This window comes from Parasteatoda tepidariorum, chromosome X2 (genome assembly GCF_043381705.1).
Source record: "Parasteatoda tepidariorum isolate YZ-2023 chromosome X2, CAS_Ptep_4.0, whole genome shotgun sequence".
In the NCBI taxonomy this organism is placed as follows: domain Eukaryota; kingdom Metazoa; phylum Arthropoda; class Arachnida; order Araneae; family Theridiidae; genus Parasteatoda; species Parasteatoda tepidariorum.
The window spans coordinates 8,792,098-8,818,202 of NC_092215.1; the positions used below are offsets into that span (position 1 = coordinate 8,792,098).

At 31.1% G+C, this 26,105-nt stretch overlaps 1 protein-coding gene across 1 annotated transcript in view; it reads left to right on the top strand.

Moving 5' to 3' along the window:
* The window catches only part of LOC107452408 (Na(+)/H(+) exchanger protein 2), a 170,620-nt gene that overhangs the window by 136,101 nt on the left and 8,414 nt on the right, over positions 1–26,105 (top strand). The window contains exons 5-8 of the mRNA XM_043049487.2: positions 2,064–2,266; positions 5,323–5,412; positions 9,675–9,748; positions 16,056–16,259. Of these exons, the coding sequence (XP_042905421.1) occupies positions 2,064–2,266; positions 5,323–5,412; positions 9,675–9,748; positions 16,056–16,259 (571 nt within the window). The remainder of the gene's footprint in view (positions 1–2,063; positions 2,267–5,322; positions 5,413–9,674; positions 9,749–16,055; positions 16,260–26,105) is intronic.

Sequence of the window (26,105 nt, forward strand, 5' to 3'; positions counted from 1 at the left end):
CTGAGGATATTTTGCGTCAACACTGTGGTCGGTGCGAGCCGGGTGCGGAATTCGTATCGACCAGCCATTGCTGGGATTCTAACCCGGTTTTTAACAACACATGGAAAGGCGAACGCTCTATCTCCTGAGCCACCACGGCTCTTCGAGGATTGTTCCGCGCACCGCGGTCTTGAATAATCATGTAAAATTTAATGAATTAAGGTAGGAGTACTTCAGTCACTCATCATAATTGCCCGCCTTTACTATCAGATATCCATTCATTCTGATCGCTGTAACAATTCCAAAATGCCTGTTTCTGATTTTTGCCCAAAAATACGAATGAGTTTATCAATCCGGAGTTTAAATTTTGTCGCTACTATGAATGAATATCGCTAAATAGCACAAGATTTCTGATAACACGGATATTTACATCATTGATTAAAATTAAACAAAACTAGTTAAAACATATTGTAAAATTTAATGTAACAAAAACAACATTAATTTCAGGTTCACCTAATATATTACCGAAAAAGATCTAGCACTAAAACTTAAAAATAAGAAATAATGTGATAAATAACTAAAAAATAAATGTCCTAATATCTGAATAAAATAAAAATTTAACGCTTTTAAAAAAATTCGAATTTTGATAGGATATTAGAAAGAAGCTAAATACAGTGAAACAGCTTTTAATTTGTTAATACTTAAATAATTTCAAAAATATTTGCTTTTTAAATAAAAAAAAGTAAGAAAGCGAAAATAAATCAACTAAAATATGAATGTAATCTAAAATGGAAACAAAAAAAAACAAACAATATTTTGAACTTTTGAAACATCGATAAGAGAGGTAACAAACAATATATATAACAATATTATAATTTTTAATTTTATTAAAATTTGACATAATTTTAAGTTTAATATTGAGAAAATTACAAGCAAGGAAAATCAAGTCGCAATAATAAAGAAATGCATAAAATTTTGAAATCTGAAAAATCAACATTAAATCAGTGAAATGGCAATATATATTATTTTTTTAAAGTCTGGTTTCACAAGTCTGGCGGATGAAATTATGAAATTAAAGAATAAATAATTAATGATTTTAATTTAAATTGGTAATGTTTTAAATCGCCAAAAATCAAAGATGATGAAAAAAACTAATAATAATAAAACTAATAATAAAAGACTAATAATAAAAGAAACTAATAATAATAAAAAAACTAATAATAAAAGAATCAATACCAATCTAACAAGTTCACAATATTTTATACTTATTAAAAGTAAAACAATTTTATGTTTTTGAAGTTTTTTTTAAACTAAAATTAAAGCATTGTTAACAAATTATGTACTGATAAAATGAAAGAAAACAATATGATTGTAAAACTTAATTAAAATTCATAAAATTTTTATTTACCTGAAGTAATAAATTTTGTATTTGCTTTTAGAAGGAAGCAAAAAGTAACTTGAATCTAAATTTGCTGATGTACTTTTAAAATTTGAAAAACTAAGGAAAATTTTAGATGGATACTTTCTTTAAAAGCACTTTGCGACAGAAAATTGAAGGAGTGTCAAGTCTCGTAAGGGTGACAAGAGACAATTTTAAGTCTCGTAAGAGTGCGTGAGGCAAATAAGTCCTGTGAGGGTTCCTTAACCCTTTCCTTCTCGCTCCCATGAAAATGACGGGGTGAGGTTTCGCCCTCTATTTCTCGCTTCCGTGAAATTTCCGGGCTGGAGTGTTCAGTAGTAACGCGTAAATAAGAATAAAACTAATTCCTTTCTTTTTCCCAGAAAACATTTTATTTCTCATTTTACACACCAGATGGCAGTACCAGGAAATTTTTATGATAATTGCAGATAGTTAATTTATTTTAAACCAGATGTCAGCACTAATCAAATACGTGTATTTGGTAAAATATTCACTTTTATGACTGTTTTCTTGAAAATTAACCGATTGTTAAGAGGTTAACTTGGAAAATGAAATTGTCTTTGAACTGAAATTATCACAGAAGACATTTTAAAGATTTTTTTAGACGTATTAGATTTATTATTGAATTTAATATTCATTATTAAAAAATGAAAATCATTTTTAGGTGTGATTGTTTTAACGGCCATACTGAACAATTTTCGTCTTCATCAATTGAATGGAGTCGAGCAATTCATCATGTCTTATGGAGGATTAAGAGGTGCAGTTGCTTTTGCTTTAGCTCTCATTATTGATAAAGACGTAATTCCAAGTAAAAATATGATGGTTACAACAATCATTGCAGTCGTGTATTTTACAGTATTTGTTCAGGTATGTCGATTTTTTTTCCTTCCTATTAATTACCTGCCTATATCAATTCTTATCTATCTGCCCTATCTATCTATCCTATTCCTATCTATCTGTCCTATCATATCCTATCAATTATCTTACCAATAATCTGTAGTCCCTTCAATCCCATTTTTATCAAACTCCTGCTCAAATTCTTAAAAAAAGAAGAAAGAAAAAATACATCAAATGCGCAACTGCTAATTTTTAAGGTCCTTCTTATAGAATAGTAAGTAATAGTTAAAATTGTTAGAATTTTCAAAAATTATGGGAATATGGTACCTTTTCGTAAAAGTCTTTTATTATGGGATCTATCACAATTTTATTCTCTAAAATATATTCATAAGGGGTAAAAACTGTTCACATAAAGTTTAAAAATGGGGAGAAAAGTAATTGTTTTATTTTAAAAATAAATTTTAAAATGCTACTTATCCTTCAGCTTTGAATAATTTTTCCTCAATCTTTTACTATACAATCGCTTTATTCTGTGGAATAACTGGTAGAAACCATTAAGGTAAGAAATGATATGAAATCTTAAAGCAGTTTTTTTTTATTCTGAGATAAAATGAGAAATTACTCACAAAAAAAATCGAAAATTCAAGTTTTGCAATTTTTTTAAACTTTCGACTAGAACTAATTATCTATCCTTACCTTTAATTAGTATATTATTATTACATATGTCCAAAATATCTGAGATTTGAAGATTTGGAGAAAGAGCCTTAGTAGCATTATAGGCAACTAAGTAGTTTCTTGTAAAGCTTTAGCACTAACTAAGTAATTTCTTGTACAGCTTTAGCACTATCTAAGTAGTTTCTTGTACAGCTTTAGCACTAACTAAGTAATTTCTTGTACAGCTTTAGCACTAGCTAAGTAGTTTCTTGTACAGCTCTTTAGCACTACACTTGACTTTTTCTAGAATTTTGGTACCATGTTCCCTTGAAATTTTGTTAACATTTAAAAGCTCAGTAGATAACTGACAAGTGAGTTATTTTTTGAAACTTCAAAAACCATGATTTATACAATAAAACTAAAACGTTGCTACTACTTCAATGACAGCAGATGTTGGCAGAACTATATTATTCCAAAGAATATGTTGTTCCAACTCCAGACTTTTTTGAAAGTATTGATTCAGACTTATATCCGATTAAAATGCTCACCGAATCGTAGAACTAATTAAATGTAAATTATTATTAGCTCCTTGTCTGTGGAATATATTAGAGAAAAACGTGCCAAGAATGGAAAAAAAATTCTCTTCATTTTTTTCGCTATTATCATCTAAAGGAAAATTTTGAAATTTTTTTAAAACAGACACAAAATTTTAAACGAAATAACAACAATATTCCATATTTTCATATATATGGGAAATGTTAATGGATTATGTTTAACTTCTGCAAATAATTATCAAAATAAAATAAATCAAATTACATGATTTTCAAGATAAAAATAATAATCTATTACAGCAATATTATTATTTATATCAACTGTCATGAATTCCTTGTCCCTCAGATTCCTTTACATTTCTGACAAATTCCAAAAATCCGACAAATGGCGTGAAACTGCCTAACTTTTCGATGGAAAATTTAAAAACATCTATTAGGAAAATGGTAAACTACATATTATGCATTGGAGGAACTGAGTTCGAACTACATGGAATCGAAGCACCCATTTTCTCTGTTACCCGAACTCAGGTCGGGTATTTCAAATTGCCTCGGCAACACAGGCAAGGGGTTAAATAAATGCTATTTCGGAATTAAATATTTCTCTTTTTCTATGCATGATTGGAATCAGAAGAACTTTATTTCAAATTGCACTTTAGGTCATAATGTAAAAGTAATGATAATAAATTAATTTCAGTAATTATGTTTGTGCAAAATTTTGAATTTATGCAGTACTATTAAGGAGCTATATATCAAATCTTAATTGAACACTCACACATTTATAAACATATTATTACAAGAAGAATATTCGAGAACTAAGAAATTATTGAAAATTATAATTTGAATTTATTTTAAACTAGCTTTACAATTGTAGATATAGATATTTTTCGAAATTTAGGTATAGATATAGATATTTTTTGAAAATTATGATTAAAATGATAATTTATTCATACAATACATAATTTAAATTCTTTTTATAATTATGTATAATTTGCCGGTAGACGCTTCCATTTTTTAATATTATTATCAAATTATTACAACAATAAATATCTATTTGTAATATATGTATAAGCTGGGATAGCCTGGTTGGTAGGGCGTTGGGTCCATGTCCAAGAGCTCCTGAGTTCGATTAGCCGTGTAGTAAATAGTGACTGGTGCACGTAAATCTGTTAGGTCACAAAGTCCGCCATGCTCCCATAACAAATCATGCCTCTGGTGGAACTGAATTGGAGATTGATTGTTTTCTGGTTTAGGTCAAAATTATGATCCGTGGATGAATGAATGGATGTATGAATAAGTCCACCCCATGAACGGGATGTGACGTGTGTGTGGCAGAAATTGTATTCTTGGTCCTAAATGGCTCCACTGAAAAACAAGAAATGCACCTTCCGCCTTAAATTCGCTTGGTTTCACCAAGCAGGCTTGCTGGTTTGGCAAGTGACATTAGTAACAATAACAACATAAATGGGTTTCAAAATATATTTATATTCTTAAAGTAATAACAATTTTTTAACTAACGTAGGTTTAACTATGTGTTAGTGATATGTTGTAATTTAATATCTTTATAATCAAAAAGTGCCTCGTTAATTTTATTGTTTTCCTGTATTTATACTCATTTTATTGATTTCATAGGTGTTAATAGTTTATATAAACATAGACTTGAAAACGGTCTAATGTCATAAACTAATTTGGTGAGAGGTTTAAATAACTTTCATAAGATCAAAAACGCCTGTTATCCTACAGAACCTAACTCTTTACCAATTCTTAACAACTTCTAATCTAATTTTCAACTACATTTTAAGAGCTTCTAATCCAATTCTTTTATCGTTTTTTCTGTTATCTTTAATTAAATAACTAAATTTATCATTTTTATTTTCTTGACAGGGAATGACAATTCGATTTTTTGTGAGAATTTTAAAGGTAACACAAAAGAGCGAAAAAGAAATTTCAATGAATGAACGACTTCATGGTACAGTAAGTATGAAGATAGTTTTATTAGAAGTTTTCTAAAAGAAAAAAATTTAGTTTTAACTTCTCCGGCGCTATTTGACTTATCCCGTTCAAAGTTTAGATTTTATGAAGAAAAAAAATTTTTTTTTCGAAAACAAATTACATAAAAATTGTGCTCTTTACTATTCAAAAATTGTTCGATTATTTTATAATTAAATAATAAAAAATTATAAACTAATTGCAAAAATATATAATTATTATGGAATAATCTCTAAATAAACGACTCTTATATTTGTGTATAATTTTGAAAAATGGCGAAATACGCAAAATGTAAAATTTAGAATTCAAACTTTTCGATTGTTAATCCGACTTAATAAATAAAGGAATAATTTCTAGATTGTAACCACCTCCTATATTTTTAGGATTAATAATCCGATAATATCAAAATAATGGTTTGTTTATTTAGCCAAAATATGCTTTTTACATTGATTCTGCAGAACTTTTGAGAACGAATCGAAAGAAGGCCAAATGCTCCGTTTTACAACTTAAGTGGTAGAATTTTCATAACTAAAACCCAAGTTTGTTACAAATCTAACTATTCCTAACATAATTATTCATTTTCTGTTTTTCTTTATTTTCAATTGATTCAATTTTATTTTCAACTTTTGAGTAGTTTAGCTAAAGCAACATTTTTGTTGATAAAATATATTGATTACAAAATTTAAAAAGTAAGTACTACAATTTCATTCGTTTTTTTTTAATACAAATTTTCAAGTATGAAAAAACATACTTTCAATGCTATGTTCATAGATAATGAGGATAGAAAAACTGGTAAGAGAATGGTAAGTATCATTTACTTCTCTTAAATAGAAATAGCGACAGTAATTAGTAACAGGTAAGTACCATCACAATATAAAAACTATGACTTATATATTGACTTAACATTACGAGTAAAACTCCCGCAGAAAGCCTTAACCAGAAATGAAAAAAAAATGATAAAAAGAAACTAGCAGTAAAACCATTTATCTTCCAGCTTGGAGTAAAAATCCCGTAACTACGATGACTTAATACATATGGTAGTCACGACTATTTTATTCATCCTAAAAAAAAAGGTAAAAATGATATGGTTTTCTTTCCATTTTTCCGTTTAAGATACGGATCCTCGTGATAGTTTTTATCGTGATACTAAGTGAATAAATTACCAGCTAAAAGTTCGTATACTCTGAACAATTTTCACGCATCTACGCACCAAAATATGATGGCGTTGGTGTTTCACTAAACGTTCCCCTATACAAAAACCAAAAATATTTCCTAGAGTAATGAAACACGTAGAAAGTTCAATTACACTACTTGGTGTAAAGTACCCGCCACCATATTTGTTATTCAGTAGCACTAAAATATAAAGTTACAGTAAGATACGATGCTCATAGAAATTAGTAAAGTTACTTTTACGATACAATCTAAAGCAAGAATCATAAATTTAGAAGGCACTTATATAATATTACTTAAAATAAAATTAGTTTATTGATTAAACACACGCGCTACACAGACAGTATATTAGTATGAATTCAAACAAAACCAAAGAAAATAGAAGTTAAATATTGTAAAATTACTTTATACAATTGAAAAATTTATGAAAGTCTTATGAGAACTTAAATATCTTTATTATACAACTCAAATCATTCGTACATTTCATACAGTTACAGTAGTTTTTCAAATCAATCCGACAAGAGGATTGAAATTGCTCGGCAAATAATCGACCACAATCAATATTCTTAATCAAACAGTAACGAGGGTTAAAACTTACTTGGTATTAAATAGGCTATGACCCGGTTTGTCAATTCAATCCGACAAGAACTCATTCAACTGTATACTTCATGTAAACGAACCGCCATCTTCTCACTATCTTTAAATTACACAATTATTCACCCTTAAACCTCTACACTAACTTTTAGTGTATCTCAAAACCAAATATGATTGCAACTACTTTAAGTAGTGCAGTGAAATGCTATACGTAACTCTTGAATCTATTGTTTCACTAAACCAATGTTTTTTTACACCATTTGGAGTAAAGTAGCCTACACAATTTTTGTTATTGAATAACACTAAAATATACAATAACAGTATTCAATTTTGATATAAAGTGGTATGAAGTAGTTCAATTTTAAGGGTATAGATTAAAATTACACTCTTTAAATCGCATATGAAAGGCGATTTGGAGTTTGATTAACCAAAAAAAAATGCTCTTTCGCGCATTTTTTGGGGTTGTTAAACATCATATTCGGAGAGATAAGAAAACCACAATTTTTATGGGGGAATAATGGTTAAAAAGCATTTTTTATACGTTTAAAACTTTATTAAAAAGTTTAAATAAATAACAATCATTCACCAAACTTGTGGAGCTCAGAAAAAACCCAACCTTATTCACCAGCAAGCTGCAAATTGGCGTAAGCTTTATCAGTTATTGGTGTTAAGAATGAACTACACCCTCTAAAGAATCTAAGAAAGATGGATTTAGTATTAACTTGAAATAAATTAGTAATGTAAAGAATTTTTGGTGCTTTTTAACACCAAATTTGGATAGGTATTACAATACAGTTTTTAAAGTGCACAATAACGACAGTTCAGAGCCTTAACCAATGTGTCATCGCCACTGGAAAAAAAATTCTTTTTCATCTATCCTTATTAAGTTAAATGCTAAACTAAGAATTTATCATTCAAAATTATAGTTTCATATTAATTTTTCATTGAATAAACAAGTTAAACTGCATGAACTCTCTAAACGTACTATTAGCAAAACGCTTAAGCTTTCGTTTACTCTTTATAGCAATACTTGTCTTTCACATTTTGGAAAATACAGTTCCAAATAGAAAAGTAGTCGGAAGTTTTGACAGCTTTATATTTATCTCACTTATTTAGTTATTATTATTAAAAAAAATATGAATCCGATAAAAAAAAGCTATCCTCATTCCGAAAACGTACGTCGTTGTGCTTGATTTCAAAACTTAATTTATATATTTTATTGAAAAATTAGCATATTGGAGGTAAACAGTCTGAGCATTTAAGATTAGCATTTTGCACTTGAAAATCCACTCAATTAGAACAAAAATTATTCATTATTAATCATTCATATAATTAATTCATATTCATATAATAAAAATCATTCATATTATTAAAATAAAAGTCTTGGTCGCTTTGTGTTTATTTCAATTATTTCATTATTATTATAAAAATAATCTGAGTCAGACAAAAAAAAGCATGTTCATTCTTAGAACGTAAGCCTTGTGTTTGATTTCGTAATTTAATTTATATTTTTTTTTAATTTAAAAATTAGCATACTGGAGGTAAACCGTCTGAGCATTTAAGATTAGCATTTAGTACTTGAAAATCCGCTCAATTAGAACAAAAATTATTCATTATTAATCATTCATATAATTAATTCATATTCATATCATTCATATAATAAAAATCATTCATATTATTAAAATAAAAGTTTTGACTGCTTTGTGTTTATTTCACTTATTTCGTTATTATTATAAAAGTAATCTGAATACGACAAAAAAAAGTATGTTCATTCCTAGAACGTACGTCTTGTGTCTGATTTCGTAATTTAATTTATATTTTTTCATTTAAAAATTAGCATGCGGGAGGTAAACAGTCTGAGCATTTAAGATTAGCATTTAGTACTTTAAATTCCACTCAATTAGAACAAAAATTATTCATTACTAATCATTCATATAATTAATTCATATTCATATCATTCATATAATAAAAATCATCATATTATTAAAATAAAAGTTTTGTCCGCTTTGTGTTTATTTCATTATGACTATAAAAATAATCTGAATCAGACAAAAAAAAGTATGTTCAGAGCGTACGTCTTGTGTTTGATTTCGTAATTTAATTTATATTTATTTTATTTAAAAATTAACATACTAGAGGTAAAATGTCTGAACTATTAAGATTAGCACTTGAAAATCCGCGTATTAAAACAAAAATTATTCTGAGAGATCTTTTTTTTCCGCCTTACTACACAAACAAAATGCCGATCTTTTAAAAATATGCGTTGTATGAATAGGATATTCACGAATTTTCTGCTGGTAGTGTATAATATCTTAGCCATAAATTTCAATTTATATATTGTATATTTTTTTCTTGTCTCTAATATGAAAGGTGAATTTCTAAGTTTTATGAAATGAGTTAGGTATTTACAAAAGGCAGAAGAAAAAATATTAATAATAGAAATATTTGGTTTCAAAATTTGAGATTCTTAATCTTATTTATAGGTTATGGATCACGTGATGGGAGGAATTGAAGAAGTTGCTGATCAGTTTCTTGGAAATAACAAAATAAGAGACAGGTAAATGTTTAACTCATTGAATATTTTCTGAGAGAGCATAAATACGATTTCAAATTTAAAAGGCCAGCTCAATCTAGTTTTATGAAACCAATTTCAATTTTTTTCGTCATGATACACATATTACTTCAATTATTTATGTAATTTCAATCAAATCTAGTTCCATTATGCCTTTTAAGATTTTGCCAAAAGTCAGCTTTTTGTTTACTTTCTTTTATCTTTCGAAAAGCAAATAATTAATTTTAATATTATAATATTAAATATAAATATTAATTATAAATGTTTCTGAAAAAGTTTAAAAATTACGCTTTTAAAAATGTTTAAATAAAAAGCGTTTTTGTATAATTAAACTAACGTTAAAATAAATGTTTAATTAAAAAAAAATTGAAGAACTAAAACTGATATAATAATATGACTATTTACTTGGTTTTTCTTTAAAAAATTAGGAAAAGCAATCTTGCAGATATTTTATCAAATCCAGCTTAGTCCAAAACACATTTTTAACTTACTCTTCAACCTAAAAATTTTTTGGAGGAGAAAAATAAGAATTTATAGGATTTTGTCTCATCGCAGCAGAAAATAATAGATAAAAAATTAAAAAAACCTTTTATTAAGAAACTAGTTGCACATTACATCACATTAAAGTGCATATTTATGATGCGTTCTAGTTTTCAATGAAAGATTAAAAATCTCTTAACTTAAAAACAATTATTAACGGTATAACTACGGTATTACACGGTAAAATAAAATATTAATATGTGTAATAAAATTTTTTTTTCATTTTCCATTAAAAAAAAAGTTACATAACTGTTGCAATAGTGGAGCATCACTTTAAAAAAAAATCAAATAATATATTAGTTAATATTAACGTTGCACTTGACCTCTAGAAATAGGCAGTTAGTGTCAGACTGATTAACACCCCAGCGCATGCGCAATCAGCAACAGTTAAGAGCGAAGAGGTGATAGCGGTAAGAATCTCCTGGCCTTGCATTAAAACCCAGGTCGGGGAGTCAGTAATTAAAATGTTTGACTCCGACTCCAACTAATACTCAATTAAAATTTAAATCAAATCCCCAGAAAATATTAAGTTTAATAAAGAAATGTTAATTTCAAATTATTCTATTTTTTATGTGTTGATAGAATATGGCACTTGATTTAGGAATATATTTTTATTGTATCCTAACAGTTGAAAAAATAATTTTTAAAAGACATATTCGTGCAAAATATTGACATTGTGCAAAACCATAAGAACTATAGATATCAACATCACACATGCACACACATAGAAACGTCTTATGGCCAAAAGTAATCGTTTAGAGACCAAACATAAACAAGGAAGTTATTAAAAAGGATATGTTAAGTTCATTCAAATTTTTTTCATCAACTTTGAAAATTAGAAATATTTCAATATTTTGATAAAATTCAAACTATTTCCGTTTTCAACCAGAAAATGTTAACATTTTTGGGATTAACATTTTAACTTCTTATTTTGTCCAGGCACCTAGAAATTTTGCACATTTTTAGACCTTTGAATAGATGATAAGTGGATGGATTTTTTAAGCAATAAACTTTTCCCTAGTTTATATTCATTTGCGTGAAAATGGTTTTAAAAGTTGAGAATTTTTGCTCCAATTCTCTACAAAATATCTAAATAAGCGCTTTTGATCAGTTTTGTAAATTTGGCGTTGGGGACGGAAAAATCTGCTCGACTCCAACATTCGGTAATATCCGTAAAATAACTCCGTCTCCTGTTAGTAAAAATTGTTAAATCCTTATATTATAAAAAAGGAGGATTGTGATCTTATGAAAATTATTTAGACAAGTATTTAATATTATGCGAACAAAAAATTTATTAAAGTGAATATAATGACAACTTAAACTGTAACTTATCACAATCTTAATTTACCACATTTGAACGTTTTTCAGACTATGATTGATATAATAAACTGTTAATTTGATTAAATTATTACATTAATAAATAAGTTATTATATTAAATAAATTATTAATTTATATTATGATGCATGGGTTCCAAATCCAAATTTGCTTAGCTAGGATTATAATTTAATTAAATAGATATGCAAATTAATACAGTAAAACTTTTCAGGAGCGACAGCTCTCTGTTCTACAGTAAAATGGTCATTGATGGAGGTTGGTCGTTCTCAGAAGTTACTTCCATTAACTTTAATTGTTATTGAGGGCACATGACTTTTCGCAAACAATTTTAATTTTAGTCAGTGTCATTTTTTTTGCGCGGAAATGCCACTTCTGTTGGTGTCATGAAAGGATGGAAATATGAATAAAATTTAGCTTCTATAAAAATAATCCCAACTTATATAATTATATGTAAAAGCAATTTTACCTATTATGAATGATAAAGCTATTTTAAACAAATAAGCCATTATGTTTTTCGTTTAAGTTTGCATTTAATTTTACATCATAAAAATTAGTTAGCTGTATGTAGAAGAGATTTGTTTGTTTGAGGCGCTTGTTTTTTCCAAAATTACTTTTTTTTTCTATTTTAACTTTCAACTTTGAAAGTAAATCATTGATAGCATCGACTTTAGTGAACTCTGACTGCAACATGAGGTTGTATCATCAAAAAGAGTTCGCTAAATAAGAGCCTCATACATATATTTTGAATACATTTTAATCTATTTATTTGTTTCGTTAAATTTTTTGTTTTTATGTTTTTTCGTGTTTCCTTTTTTTTACCTTATTCGCATTTGGTGCAGATGCTTGCTCTGTAGCTGGGAGAAGCTTAAATGGTCTCTTCTAAAGGTTTTCTTCAACACAAAGTCTATGGAAAAAATTCCGCATATTCCGAAAGTGGTAGTAAATAGGGGTGATCTTTCCTGGAGGTTTCACTGTATAATGTTGCATTTGTAATGGTTTCCCAGTTAAGGAATATTCGCTTCTTCAAACAACAATCTTGTTGTAATAAGATGTTTATACATAAACGAGAAAGAGACATTGAAATCCAGCTCTTATTAGTTTTATACGCTTTCAATATTTTGTACAAATAGGCTTTTTTTTAAACTGCATTACTTCAATTATAAAAATTTTAAACAAGTTTAAGTTAGAGTCAAGTTCTCAGGAAAACCTGGAGGTGGAGTCAAACATTTTTCTTACCAACTCCGCAGCTCCATCTTTAGACTCTTTCAAAATTTGCTACATAACGTCACGTGAAATATTGCTTCTAAAAATGTCTTCTTTACAATAAAAAGTCTAAATAATTGCTTTGGGGAAAAATTAAAGCATTACAGTTAAATATTGCATTCAAGTTTAGGCACAATTCTCGTTATCTTTAAATCATTTAAGAAATAAGAAAAAGCAATGACATTTATGACTTATCTTTATGATTAAAAAGTGAGAGGATATTTGTTCTTCCTGTGATAAGAATGTTTATCCACTCTACCTTTCGTATCCTGTGAACTTAAACATTCATGAAATTATTGGAACTGTAATTGTGTCATAGGAACAAAGGTTATATATATATATATATATATGTATATAACCTTTGTTCCCGTGACACAATTACAGTTCTAATAATTTCATGAATGCCTTGGTAATCAATTTTATAAGTAAGAATTTTTAAGAAAAATTATTGAAATGTGCGTAAAAACAATAACAAAAAAACTTTTTAAAATTGATTCAGTTTTTTTTTTAAAAAAGTGTATAAAAGTTTGCCATTTCAATATAGATTGATATAGATAAGTTGAATACCTTTAAAATATGCTGAATAAACTGCGCATCATTGAAAAGTCATTTTCCAATCAAATTTTTATTTTTTTAGCCAATGATAAAATAAGAAATGTGAAAATCAGGGTTTTTTCAAATTAAAGATTTTTCAAAACAAATAAAAGCTTATTCAAATTAATACACATACACACACACACACACACACACACACACACANNNNGAGAGAGAGAGAGAGAGAGAGAGAGAGAGAGAGAGAGAGAGAGAGAGATAGTAGATAGATAGATAGATAGATCGATGCAAATAAAATTAGAAAAAAAACATTTTTAGGAAAAGAAAAATATTATTAAAAAATAAATGGTTTTAAAAAATTTTAAAACATTTAAGAACCGGAAAACAAATTAAGGAAAAGAAATAATCAATCAGTAAGAGAGCATTTAAATATCGTATTAACATAGCTAAAGCAAAATATATCAATACAATAAGTCACACGATTGAATTAATATATTTTTGCTTTGGCTATATTTATACAATATTAGAAAGCACTCCTTCTACGGATATAACCGTGTGAGCTAACGACGAGTTTATATTTTTTCCTTATTCTGGTTTCAGTTTTTTTAATTGTTTTTTAAGTTTTTAAATATTTTCAAATATTCTTAAAATCAGTTTATTGATTAATTTCCCCATTCTATGTGCAGTAAACTATGCGCAGTAACTTATGCGTAGTAAATAAAACTTATTATTTTTTCTTCTCTAATTTTCTTCGCTAATCTCTCTTTTTTTAAATTCTTTTTTGTATCTTTAATATGTTTTTTATATATATATATATACACACACATAAGCGGATGTTTTGAAAAATACAGACTTTTGTCTAATACACTGAACTTATCACCCCGCTTGCGAGCGTATCTTGTGATGAAAACAACTTCGGAATACAGGGGTTGTACAAAATTTAGCAACAAATGTCTTAGAAGTTTTATATGATAAAACTATTGGTACAATTTGAGAGATCATGGTTGAAGCCTTAATAAAAGGATGTCATTTTATTAAAGATCATGCTTGAAGCTTTAATAAAATGATGTCATTTTTTCCCATGCAAAGTTCGGATCGATCAAAATGAACGTCAAAAGTTAATAACTTCTTTTTAGCTTTAATATCGGCAATTTTTAAATCATTCCATAGAATTAAAATATTTATATCAGAATACATTTTTAATTACAGTGGCATTGAAAAATGAAAGAAACTATTAACTTTCTATGCTCATTTTTATTTTGGTCGATGTTAAGTTTTCAGGGATAAGAAGGACACCATTTCTAAAAACTTTAACCATGATCTTTCAAGTTGGACCAAACTTTTTCCAAAACGGCTAAAAGAAAGATTGTTTACATAAAGTTAGTCTAGAAGTGATTCCATAATTTTGTCCAATCCCTGTGAAGTTCACCTAAATGTCTCCTCATTTAAAATTTCTTAAAATTAAATTATATCAATACAATTCGCTTAAACAGTTCCTAATTGTCCAAAAAGTGCAAAAGGCCAAGGGCACCCAAATTTTAAAAATCCTTAAAATTGAGAAAAGCATGAAAAGTATATTTAATAGTAAAAGTACATTTTTAGTAGTTCTTCAAAGAATAGAAAAGTATATTTTATATACCAAACAAAAGTAGTTAATTAATATGCTAATAAAATAAATCAATTTTAGTTTTACATATGATTCTAATTCCGTAAGAATAAAAAGTTTATTATTGTGAATTTTATTAAATAATTTAATATAAATACAGGGTAAAAAAAATGCATTTCTGAAAATAAAATTTGCGAAACTTTTTATGCAGTTGGCCCTTGTATTCTGTTGCTCACACAGCCTTGAATTCTTAGTCTTAATTTTAAATAGTTTAAACAAAAATTTAGACAATCAATGAAATTTTCTCAATGATGCTCATTATTATCATTCAATTTTCTCATTATTAGACTCAAATAATTAATATTTTATTAACTGAAAGGAATAATTATTTTTTTCAAAAATTAGACAAATGAGATATTATTTTAAAAAACAGTCATCAAGAGTAGCCTCTGAGAATATTTATCATTATTTACAGGGTGTTTAATAAGAGCCTCCCTGGAAATACATTTTTGGAATTTTTGTCAAAAATAAAGTTTAAATTATACATACGCATCAGGGGTATCAAATTAATATTTCATTATTATGTAAGTCAGGAAAAAGTATCATTAAAACTTGACGAATTGTTTATAAAATTCCGATAAATTATTTCTTTAGAAAAAATAGCTGAAACATCAAAAACAGTTTGATTGTATGAATAAACTGAAAAGGTTTCTAGCAATCACCTTTTACTTTTTTTCATTTTTTTGGAATTTAACTGATTTTTTTTTATGCTTTAACTTTGCATTTTTGATAAATTCTGACTACTGATTTTTTTTTTTTAATTTTTATCTCTTATAAATATTAATGATCAACCTTAAATATGAATATTCCTTTATTTCATTTTTACAAAGCTTTTAAAAATATACATTTGCTGGGGTTTTTTAAGATCATTATATATTACTCATAATATGTCCAATTTTTTCAAGATCTGATCGTATGATTCTTTTTTTTTCTAGGTTTAAATACTTCAATAACAAATACTTGAGACCTTACCTAACTAACCACTCCAATGTGAACGAGCCCAAAATATTCCAAACTCATTCCAGATTGAATTTAATGGATGCCATGAACATTGTAAACAATGGATCGAAACCGAATTTCCAGCCTGAATTATCTTTATCTGGTGTCTTGAGAAATTACACCCAAACTAATTTGGCCAAGTAAGTTAACAATTAAACTTATTAAATACATTCTTGTCTTTTATGCCATCCTATATTCTGCTCGTATATTTATAACCTAATTAATTAGCTCCTCAAACCCAATCGTGGAGTCCGTCTTTTTTTGATAAATCTTGGGCGAAGTAAGTTAACTGAAGCAGCATTAGCCGCCATCAGGGATGAAATCCTAGGCCATTTTTAACAGTTCATAAACATTTTCATTTTGCAATAACAATGTCATCTATAAATTAAAAATTCAACAAAAAATATAGTAGATTAAATGGGGATTCTGGATATTGTAAGTCTGCAATAAAAATAGGCCCTCCTATTTAAGGTTTTGAAGTTTACCTCACTTCACCGAGTGAAGGAAAAAATTTTATAGGTAGGTACTTTATTTCCGTCGCACTAGGGGGCTGCAATGGGCTATTAAAGACGGTCTGGGAAACATCCCTGAGAATGATCCAAAGACATGAAATCGCAGTTTTGATCTTCGGATTTGCAGATGATACCACCACTTTGGAAGTCCGAGGACCTGTTCGCGAAGTCGAGCGCTTTACGGTAGAACAGTTGAACGAGGACCGATACCGTGAGCCCTCCGTCCCTACGCTGGCTGTTCAAAGAGGCCATCCACCTACAAACCGCATCCAGTGATGCTTGACTTCGGTGTTCGACTAGGAACCGTGTCCTTACAATCAGTTCACTTCGAGGTGACAAAGTTTGGTGTCATTAAAGACTTTGCATAGCAAACAGACAAATGCTATTTGAGATTCCCAATGCTGAAATTTCTCTACAAATCACAGAACCGATAAGGAATAGAAAATAAGGTTAGCTGCATCCTCAAAATATTTTTCTGTTGATGATTATTAAATTAGTGATATTTAGGTGACCAAAATTTAAATTTATTTTATTAAAATCTTCCTATCTTAAAAAAAGAAATATGTCCGTAGCTTTAATAAACAGAGTTTCCTTCTTGAATCATTATTGTATAATAGAAAGCAATTATTTTTATATATGTATATATATATATATATATAAAAAACTCAGTGGCACGACAGCTCATAGAGGGCCAGGGTCCACTGTGCCCATCTCAGTTTTCTTGACCTTGGGCTCTGGGGTGCAGGAGCAGATGTTCCGGTTAAGTGGTCAGCCGAACGCGGAGCCTCCAGTGTTTAGTTCCCAAGCATGCGTGATACTCATTTATCGACCCACTGAAGGGATGAAAGGCTGAGTCAACCTTGCCCGGCCCGAGAATCGAAACCAGGACCTGCGGCACGGGAGCAATATATATATATATATATATATAACCACCTTTAGCAGAGCTGATGACAACGAGACGTGCGGAAAGAGAGTCAACTAGGCTCGTAGAAATTTCTCACTGGGATGTTGAACCCTGCCGACTTTAATCGTGGTGACCAACTACTCTAGGTTACACGATTGAGGATCCATGGCGCGAAAAAAACCCTGGGGGTGATGCCACAGATTCTTGATTGGGTTTGAGTTCAGGGAATTTGTTGGCAGAGGGAGTACGTAATTTCATTCTGGTGGTCTTCGAAACACGCGAATACACTGCGAGCTAAATGTCACATCACATTGTCCTGCTGATAAATACCATTTCCCTGAGCAAAAACAATTCGTATCCAGGAGTGGACATGGTCAGCAAGGACATATGCATACTTGTATTGATCCATTCTGCCTTCCACAATACTGAGTGCACCCAAAGCATGCCACGAAAACATTCTCCAGACCATAATGTTTCTCCGTCAACTTGGATCCACCCGGGTATCATTGCTAGGTGTTTGTTTGCTAGCGTTTCAAGCTATATACGCCAACGTCCATCTGTCCGATGGAGCATAAAAAGTGATTCAATGGAAAAACAACCTATTGCCACTCAGTGAAGGTCCAGATGGAGTACTGGTGCTCAAATTCGAACTTTTTTCGCTGATGAACTGCAGTCAGCATATGTACATTAACCAAGCATCTGCTTAGGAGGTGCCTACGCAGGAACATTCGCTGAACCGTCCTTGAGGACAAACAGTCGGTAGCCTCTTGGTTCATTTGGGCGGTTATTTCCTCGACAGTTTGTCGTTTATTGGACCGAGCGAGTCTCCGCAGCCGTTGCTCAACTCAGTAATCTATGGCTCGTGGTGCACCACATTGTCCATGTTGCTGATTTTGGTTGGTGTCATTTCGCTATGTATGGTATGCTTTTACCACGGCGGCAAGAGAACAGTTTACAAAATTAACTGTTTCGGAAATATTTCCACCCTTGGACCGACAGCAAATGCTCTTTTGGACATCGGATTGAAGGGAATATAATTATCGACTATGTCAACTATCATCTGTCGAAAGGTACCTCGAGATGGAATCCAGTCAACATGTGTTATATACTAGTTAATTGGTATTTAATATTTATAGTGGTAGTTCACACCACAGGATTAATCGCCCCAGTTCTGCATTGCGCTTACGATTGCAATGTGCTGCCTTTTGAGATTGGTTATTTCACGTAGGTTGTGATCTGTGTATAAGGGACTGTGCATAACTGTGTATATTATAAAAATAGACTGCATAAATAGTGATTTAAAATCTTCAAAAAATCTATTATTTAAATAAAAATAGTATATTATTATTTTTTTCACTTAAAAGAGATTTTGCTACCAGTTTCTTATATTGAACTTTGACGTAAAAAAAACTATCTAATTTAAAAGCTCTCATATCTTACGATTTGGGATAATATAATGATAAGTCACATCCTCTAATTGTTCAAGAAAGCGTTTTTAATTTTCATTTCTCAGAAATTTTGATACCAAATTTTTATCGATGGTTGAAAGTATAAAGCAAAGCGCAGATGGCGCTGGTTGTCAAAATTTGCCGTAAGACTTCCGGGTTAATATTTCCAACTCTATTTTACGCCTAAAAGTTTGACAAAACACGCCATCCAATATTATTATACTTGTAGTGTTTTCAATATAACGAGTTCTTTCAATTTAACTTTCAACGAAAGAAACAACAAATGAATTTAGAAAACTCCACAAACCTGCTATGATGCTAACCAAAATATAACAAATAATAAACAAATAACGAATAAAATAACAAATGGTGCTATTTTACGCAAATATAGCCAAATAAGGGATACTATTCAAAACATGGCAAACCTTGCACTTATTGTTGATTGTTGATTTGTTCATTTACTTCGCACTAAAGCTGCACAATGGGCTATTGGCGACGGTCTGGGAAACATCCCTGAGGATGATCCGAAGACATGCCATCACAATTTTGATCCTCCGCAGAGGGGATGGCACCCCCGCTTCGGTTGCCCGACGACCTGCACGCGAAGTCGAGCACTTTACGGTAGAACAGTTTAACGAGGACCAATACCGCACACCCTTGGTCCCTACGCAGACTGATCCAAGTGGTCACCCACCCGCACACTGGCCGCAGCCAGTGATGCTTGACTTCGGTGATCTGCTGGGAACTGTGTCTTAACGATCAGTCCACTGCGGGACCTTACACTTTAATTATGCTGTGATATTAATTTTATTTTATGGTCAAGACCTGTTAGGATTAAATTACAGAGACTCTTATGAATGGCAAAATTAAGTGTAAATGTAAACACAAATCACAATAATAAAATTTTCCTATAATATTAAGCCTGTTAACACATTACAGCATAAATATAACATAAGTGGAGGGATAAACCGGATGTTTTCTAAATTTCTTCCGGATTTAGAAAGCTTGTTATTGTTCACGTTCAGTTAACCATTCATATTGAACTTTGACATAAGAAACAATTCAACTTCCTCTGACGTAATAACTAAAATACCTTACCATTTGGTTCAATACATGATAAGCCATATTTTCAAATGTTCAAGAGAGTGTTTTTGGTGAACTAAATAAATAAGAGACAATGCAATGCAATGCTGGATATTTTGCAGTTATCGTATAAAAATTTTGGTCAGTAAAGTAACTATATGGAAACAACTCTAAGTAACACTTTCATGTTTAAGTGCCTATTCTTTATAAAGTGTAGTTTATCACTTATATTGCGTGAAGATCTTTTTTGTAAGAAAACTTTTTTTTATTGCTAGTAAATTTGATTGCAAATAAATAACAAGAAATTACTTTAAGCAGCAACTATAAACCAAAACTTAGAAATAAAAATTAATATATGTTTTTTTTTTGGTTAATGTCAGGCACTTGGGTCTATTTCCCATTGGCCTCAGAAATGCCAGAATTGCTACTCTCTTATCGTTACCAAGTGAGCACCTGTGGCTAAGCCACGGAGGTGGAGTAGCTTCGCCCACGTCATACAACCACAAACCCGTTTGTAGAGTGGGTTACATTCACACAGAAGAAAGGACACACAGTGAGAGAGAAAGAAACATCCATGCCCTGAGCGGGATTCGAACCCGCAACCATCGGCTCAGCAGTCAGGCACACTAACCACTCGGCCACCTGGTCGGCGAATTAATATATGTACTTCATATAAATTAAAGGATTCTAAATATTGTTTTCTAAATTGTCTGAAAAGTCTTTGTATAATAATTCTGTGATTTTAAGATAATTTTTATTCGAATGCAATAGAGAATTATTTCTAAGCGTAATTTCCAAGTAAGCACATTGTTTTCAACGGAAAATTTAAAAATTGAAGGCACAAGACAGATTATATTATAATATAAGCAAATATCTATACATTTTTGTATCATTGTCGAGTGATTTTACGATTTTATTATGCAATTGAGAGCAAAATTATTCCTAAATATAATTTTTAAATCGAACTGTAAGTTTTTAACTGAAAATTTGAAATCGAAGACATAGGAGGTATCAAAATATAAAAGAAATATAAATATGGAACGTAATTATATCATTACTGTGCTATTTTTCGATATTTATGGAAATTCATTATGAAAATTTATATTACAGTGCAATATCCAAATCGAAAGCACACTTTTCAATGAAAAATATAAGTTCGAAGCTGTGGGAGAACTGATATTATCCATAAATCTTTAGTTATTAAAAGAAAACCCTTAAGCAATCTTAATATACCTGTTTATAAAAATATCTTTATTTGAAGAAGAAGAAACGGAACCCTTTAGAAAAGAACACTTAAATATGTCCTTGAAAACCTTTAAACTCGGATAAATAATAACTTTTTTGCATTTTCAGCGCAAGGACTTTCTTAAGTATGATCTATTTTTGAAAAATTGAACTAAAGGGGAATGCGTAAAAACTTGGATTCTGATTTTGCGATCTGTCATTACCCAATATAAAATGATTTTTTCTTTATGTTTAATCAGTGGGAGTTGTTCTTATTTTATTTCCCTTGTCAATTTACTTCAATTCCACGTGTATAACACTACCAGAAAAACCTATTTACGTAAAACAAATTGTGCGAAAACAGAATCAAATAAAGTACTTTATTTGCAAGTAATTAACAGACTGGCTGCTCGTTATTGTCCCACCAAATGTTGTTTGCGTTGTTGAATTGTTTAATTTCGTTGTTCGTAATTGATTATTTCACAAATGAAATCGAACTTTAATAACCCTTTTATTTATCATACGATTTTATGTTCAGAACCTTAATGGTTCAGGGTACAGAGAGTTCACCTTCCAAAGAGGTGAATCGGGTCCGAATCCCAGCACTGGCTGGTCGATACAAACTCCGCATCCAGCTTGCACTGACCACTGTGCTGACGTAAAATATCATCAGTGGTAGACGGATCATGAGTTAAAGTCCCTTTCCGTCAGGCTAACCGTAAGAGATTTTCGCTATTATCCTCGCCATGCAATGCAAATGCGGGTTAGATCCATCAAAACGTCCTCCACGTAGGCAAATTTCTCCAATTACTTGATCCGTGCCTTAGTGGACTGATCGTTAAGACGCGGTTCCCAGCAGATCACCAAAGTCAAGCATCACTGGCTGCGGTCAGTGTGCGGGTGCGTGACCATTTGGATTAGTGTGCGTAGGGACCGACGGTGAGCGGTATTGGTCCTCGTTAAACTGTTCTACCGTAAAGTGCTCGACTTCGCGTGAAGGTCGTCGGGCTACCGAAGTAGGGGGGCCATCCCCTCTGCAGAGGATCAAAATTGNGGTTAGATCCATCAAAAAGTCCTCCACGTAGGCAAATTTCTCCAATTATTTGATCCGTGTCGCAGTGGACTGATCGTTAAGACGCGGTTCCCAGCAGATCACCAAAGTCAAGCATAATTGGCTGCGGTCAGTGTGCAGGTGCGTGACCATTTGGATTAGTGTGCGTAGGGACCGAGGGTGAGCGGTATTGGTCCTCGTTAAACTGTTCTACCGTAAAGTGCTCGACTTCGCGTGAAGGTCATCGGGCTACCGAAGTAGGGGTGCCATCCCCTCTGCAGAGGATCAAAATTGTGATGGCATGTCTTCGGATCATCCTCAGGGATGTTTACCAGACCATCGCCAATAGCCCATTGTGCAGCTCTAGTGCAACGTAAATGAACTGCAACTACAACAACCAGTTACTTGATCCAGGAGCTCCCTTATCTTCTGGATTGGGTTCTAAATTACAAGACTACGGAGTTGAATATTAGTAGTCGTAAACTCAGAAAATTGGATCGGAAGTTCAACGACTGTTATAAAATAAAATAAAATTAAATATTCAATTTAACTATCAAATTAGGTTTGATATTTTGTTCAGCAATTTAATCACTAATTTTGCGGATTCTTTTATTGAAAATAATTTCAAATATTTATACTATTTGTAAAATATATCATTTTTTCATGATAATATTTGATTTGAAAATACTTTACTTTTACGCCTGATATAAAGACCCTCGTGGTCTGGGCAAAAACGGGTGCAATGACATAAGGTCGTTATAACGAGAATGCACAAAAATATCCTAAATATTGACTCGCGAGCCGCAATGGCTCAGGGGATAGAGCGTTCGCCTTCCAATGAGGTGAACCTGGGTTCGATCCCGGCGATGGCTGGTCGTTACGAATTCTGCATCCGGCTTAAACTGACACAGTGCTGACGTGAAATATCCTCAGTGGTAGGCGGATCATGGGTTGGAGTCCCCTTGCCGTCAGGCTAACCGTGGGAGGTTCTCGTGGTCTTCCTCTCCATGTAACGCAAATGCGGGTTAGCTCCATGAAAAGTCCTCACAATACTCGATCCATGAGTTCCCTTGTCTTTTGGATTGGGTTCAAAATTACAAGGCTACGGAGTTGAACATTAATAGTCTCAAACCCATAAAATCGGGTCTGCTGTTCAACGACGGTTATAAAAATTAAAATTAAAATATTAACTCGCAGCTAAAAATTACTTCACCAATTTTTACAAAGGAATGCTTTGCTATGAAAAGAGTTATTAAACTTACTTAGTAATAACGCGATGTTTTTTAATATAACATACATACAAACATATTCCTGTTCATTCCTAATTGGAGATAATGGCTTCTATCATTGCTCTCCATCTCACTCTCTATGAGCGAAATATTTAGCCTCTCTCCTTGTTCTTCTTATTGTTTTCAATTCACTTAGCATGGTCCTGCACAAAGTATTTTTAGGCCTTCCTCTTTTTCTATTGCCCTGAGGGCTCCAAGCAAAACCTTATTATACTTTTGCAATGGTTCCATAAATTTTGCAATGCAGAAATCCTTAAAAAAGCAAAACAGAAACCAATTGAACTGGAAATTAAAAAACGTGGCTATGTTCCACGTTTTTACATTAACGTATCCTTTAAGGCAGTGTTTCGAAGACTCCGTTGTAATATGAAATGATGCTTTTTTACGAATAATATGAAATGATGCTTTTTTACGAGTTTGCAACTGTTACTCATGACAGTTAGATCAAGTTTCGCCTATCTAAAACCAAGCTTAATTTCAAAATGGCGCAAAGCGTCAATATATAGAAAAGCCACAGTTTTGTGAAAAGGAAAGGCGATTGAAGTCGATTACATCAATTACCTGGGCTCAAAAAAATTTGCGAAAACTGAGGATAAGGCATTTTGATAACTTTGATCCAGGGGGAAAAATGTCACCGAATTGGCAATTTTTATAAAAGTTTATTAACTTACAATATTTAAGTTATTTGACTGCGCTAAAGCGTAGGTAACTCTTCACGGCAAGATTATACATATAGTTTAAAGTCATTGCTTCGCTTCAAGTGTAAGGTACTAAACTATAGTTGTTTTATTTTCCTTGGCGACAGAGCTTGAAATACAGCTCTAAAATAATACTTCATAGGTGAGAAACGTATTAAAAATATTACGCTGGTTCGGGCAGCCCTTTTCAATAAATAACAAACGTCAAAATAACTGCGAAGTAGTAGTAGTAGTTCATTTACGTTGCACTAGAGCTGCACAATGGGCTATCGGCGACGGTCTGGAAAACATCCCTGAAGATGATCCGAAGACATGCCATTGCAATTTTGATCCTCTTCACTCCAACTTCGGTAGCCCAACGACCTGCACGCAAAGTCGAGCACTTTACGGTAGAACAATTTAGCGAGGACCAATACCGCACACCCTCGGTCCCTTCGCAGACTGATGCAAGTGGTCACTCACCCTCACACTGACCGTAGCCAGCGATGCTTGACTTTGGTGATCTGCTGGAAACCGTGTCTTAACGATCAGTCCACTGCGAGACAAAATAACTGCGAAAATGACGTTTTAGCTTGAAAATAAACCACAGAATGGAACTCAATACCCATAGTAAACCATCTGACCAAATGAATTTTTGTTCGAAGGGCCAAAATTTTTATATTTAACCAGCTAAGTTCATCTGACGTGTATACAAAAATCTCGGTTGCGATGCGTAAGACGTGTATACTCGTCGTGTAAAATAAAAATGTATCACTGACTATTAAATTTCGAAATTGCAATAGCATGCAATAAGAATATTATTTGTTGGGACGTTTACCTTATATTACCAATAAAACTGCTGCATATTTTATATTGCGGGATGGAGGGGACTCGTGGTCTTAAACCAATAACGTACGCAAGGCATGACTTGGATTGTAAGCGTTGATTTCTTTACGCAATTAGCAGAGCAGATACAGGTCTCTTAGCTCTTGAGTTAAATACACGAATTCAAAGCATTCGATCGAAAAGCACTCTCTTCCTTGCTTTTGATGCAACTGCAACAGGGCAGAAAGTAGGAAAAAATGTTAGCAAAAGCATTCCCTTTATAGCTGGTTTTTCAGAGTAATAAAAACTGCTCTTACTATTTTTAATTACAAACAATTCATCACAATTTCAACCGCTCTATTCCTGTTCTTGGTTTTATTTCAGCTTTTTTGTGAAATTCTGAGTTAAATGTTCTGGGTTAAATATGGGTTAACAGATGGAATCAGTTGCCAATATTTCTGTGAAATTTTGCATTTGCATCACTTTTAGAGTGCGCTATTTGTTGCTGAAAAATTTAATGAAAAAAATTTTAAAGAATTTTTATAAAAAAAACTGAAACTGGTTAAACAAATTCGCATAGAAACTCGAATTTGGTGCAACGATTTCGAAGTGAGACTTTGACTCGCGCTTTTTTTCGACGTTGTTTATCATACTAGACTTCATTTCTAATAAACGTTTTGCAAGTGTTTTGCATATTTTCATTAAAATATGCGTTGAATATGTATTTTATAAAATAAATCATAATTTAACCAAGATTAGATTTCAAAAACTTCCTTTTATATGATTATTCTTAAATTTCAATTTTCTGACGATTGAAATCTATATTAAAAATCTATATTAAAATCTATATTAAAAAAAACTCTTTTACAACAAATGTTTGTTTATTTCAACTCCAAAACATACGTAGATTTAAAATATGCAATAGAAAAATTACGCAATGCTTGAATCTATTATACATATATATATATATATA